The sequence below is a fragment of the Nansenia antarctica genome, assembly GCF_963989245.1.
Source record: "Nansenia antarctica genome assembly, chromosome: 3".
Lineage (NCBI taxonomy): Eukaryota > Metazoa > Chordata > Actinopteri > Argentiniformes > Microstomatidae > Nansenia > Nansenia antarctica.
This window is the reverse complement of record NC_137688.1, coordinates 82,472,853-82,474,704: the sequence shown is the minus strand read 5'-3', so window position 1 is coordinate 82,474,704 and position 1,852 is coordinate 82,472,853. Positions and strand designations below refer to the sequence as shown.

Below are 1,852 nucleotides of genomic sequence, written 5' to 3'. Positions count from 1 at the left end.
TCTCCGTCTTTTAATGAAAGTGGCATTACGGTGTCACTCACAGGACACCCTGCCTGATTGACACACAGGCTTATTATTTCCCCCCCCTCGGAGATAGGGAGAACTTTAATATGATCCTCTCCTCGCTTGTTGGGTTCCCTCTGCTCATAAATCAAAGCCAACGGGAACCCGTCCTGGCTTTCTTTCAGAGATGAAGATGTCGGGGAGTAGCCTATGTACGTCGCACGCGTCTAAAAGTTCTGGCGACAAAAATTATAACGAGCGGCATTTATTTCACGGAGATCTGAAGTTGATTGGTAGCATGAGGAAAATGAAAGCGCGTTCACTCGTAAACAAGCGGGCGTAAAGCAGTTTTATTTGGTTTAGTACATGCTTTCATGCTACTCGCAGGTGTAGTCTATTGACTGATTTTAGGATCCTTGTTCCTGCGGTTTGATAGAATAGGACCTTAATCCCACATCATCTCCGCATTACAGGATATTATATTATTCTCTCTAGAAACGCCGACACGAGGAAGAAGCAGTTCATTATTGGGATCAACAAAACCGAACATGGAGTTTCCACTATACTTCTACGGCTAATGAATCTGCTACTACTACAGGCCAGCTGGGAGCTGACTGCGTTATTAGGTTAAAGCGTTCGGCATCTTGCAGTAATTTTACGTTTCAAAACAGAAACCAGCAGGGGATTAAAGCTTCGCTATAATAATAATCTATGTGTTGATAACTAGCTCCTGGCGGGGGGGGGGGTAACGAGGTACACACACACACACGCACACACACACACACACACACACACACACAGTGTGTAAGATCAAGAGCACTAGTAGTAAGTAGTGGTACATGGTGTGAATATAATTGGACTAATCAGAGGAGGAGTAGAGGGGTCGACCTCCTCTCAGTGTAACAACCACCATCATTAACAACAACACCAGTAACACCAGAGGTTTCATCTAGTATAAATATATATATATTTATTTCATTTCAGCAGCATATAGAGCACCCTACAGCCGTACAATAAGCCTGTGAGCGAGACGTCGTCGGTAGGTAAATTGTCTGTAATCGGGGTTTGTCGTTTCCATAAGAGCCTAAGAGGGTGGGGGGCGGGTTCCCGGGACGGCCCCCCTCAATGAGGGTGGGAGTGTGAGGAAGACGAAGAGGAGGAGGAGGAAGAGGCGGGTCTGGTAGGAAGCAGGCTCGGGGAGGGAGAGGGCTGAGCATGCTGGGACGTGGAGTCTGAACCGGGCTTGTCGGGCCACGGACTCCCCTCCCTGACTTCGGTGTCGAGCTGCGCGGGGCACTCGAAGTGGACGCAATGAAACACCTGGAGACAGACAGAGAGAGAGAGAGAGAGAGATCAGACTCAGTGAAACACCTGGAGACAGAGAGAGAGAGAGGTCAGACTTAGGGCACTGTGGTTTTCAGCTTTCTCCTGGCCCGTAGTGAAGACGTTTGGCAGCTTAGAGACTCTGGGGGTTTGGCCCTACCTCGTTGGCGGTGTTGTTGGTTCCCACGATGCGGACGAACGAGGCGGGCTGTTGGTCGAAGACCAGCGTCTGCCAGGACCTTCAGAAGGGAAAACCATAAAGACAGAAAAACACAGTCAGATCTAATGACTAATAACGCAATAGTAGGATTTGAACAAATGTCAAGTTACTAGTTTGTAAATCTACTAGTTATTAACTTGTTATTAACTAGTAAAGTTATCTACTAGTTAGTAACTAGTAAAGTTATCTACTAGTTAGTAACTAGTAAAGTTATCTACTAGTTAGTAACTAGTAAAGTTATCTACTAATTAGTAACTAGTAAAGTTATCTACTAGTTAGTAACTAGTAAAGTTATCTACCAGTTAG

The 1,852-nt window shown here is 46.0% G+C and overlaps 1 protein-coding gene across 1 annotated transcript in view; it reads right to left on the bottom strand.

Moving 5' to 3' along the window:
* Positions 1-990: 990 nt before the first annotated feature.
* The window catches only part of LOC308152626 (BTB/POZ domain-containing protein 9-like), an 18,818-nt gene continuing 17,956 nt past the window's right edge, over positions 991-1,852 (bottom strand). The window contains exons 10-11 of the mRNA XM_080525653.1: positions 1,487-1,565; positions 991-1,323 (exon numbers count right to left, since the gene is read on the bottom strand). Coding sequence (XP_080381779.1) covers positions 1,126-1,323; positions 1,487-1,565 — 277 coding nt within the window. The 3' untranslated portion in view covers positions 991-1,125. The remainder of the gene's footprint in view (positions 1,324-1,486; positions 1,566-1,852) is intronic.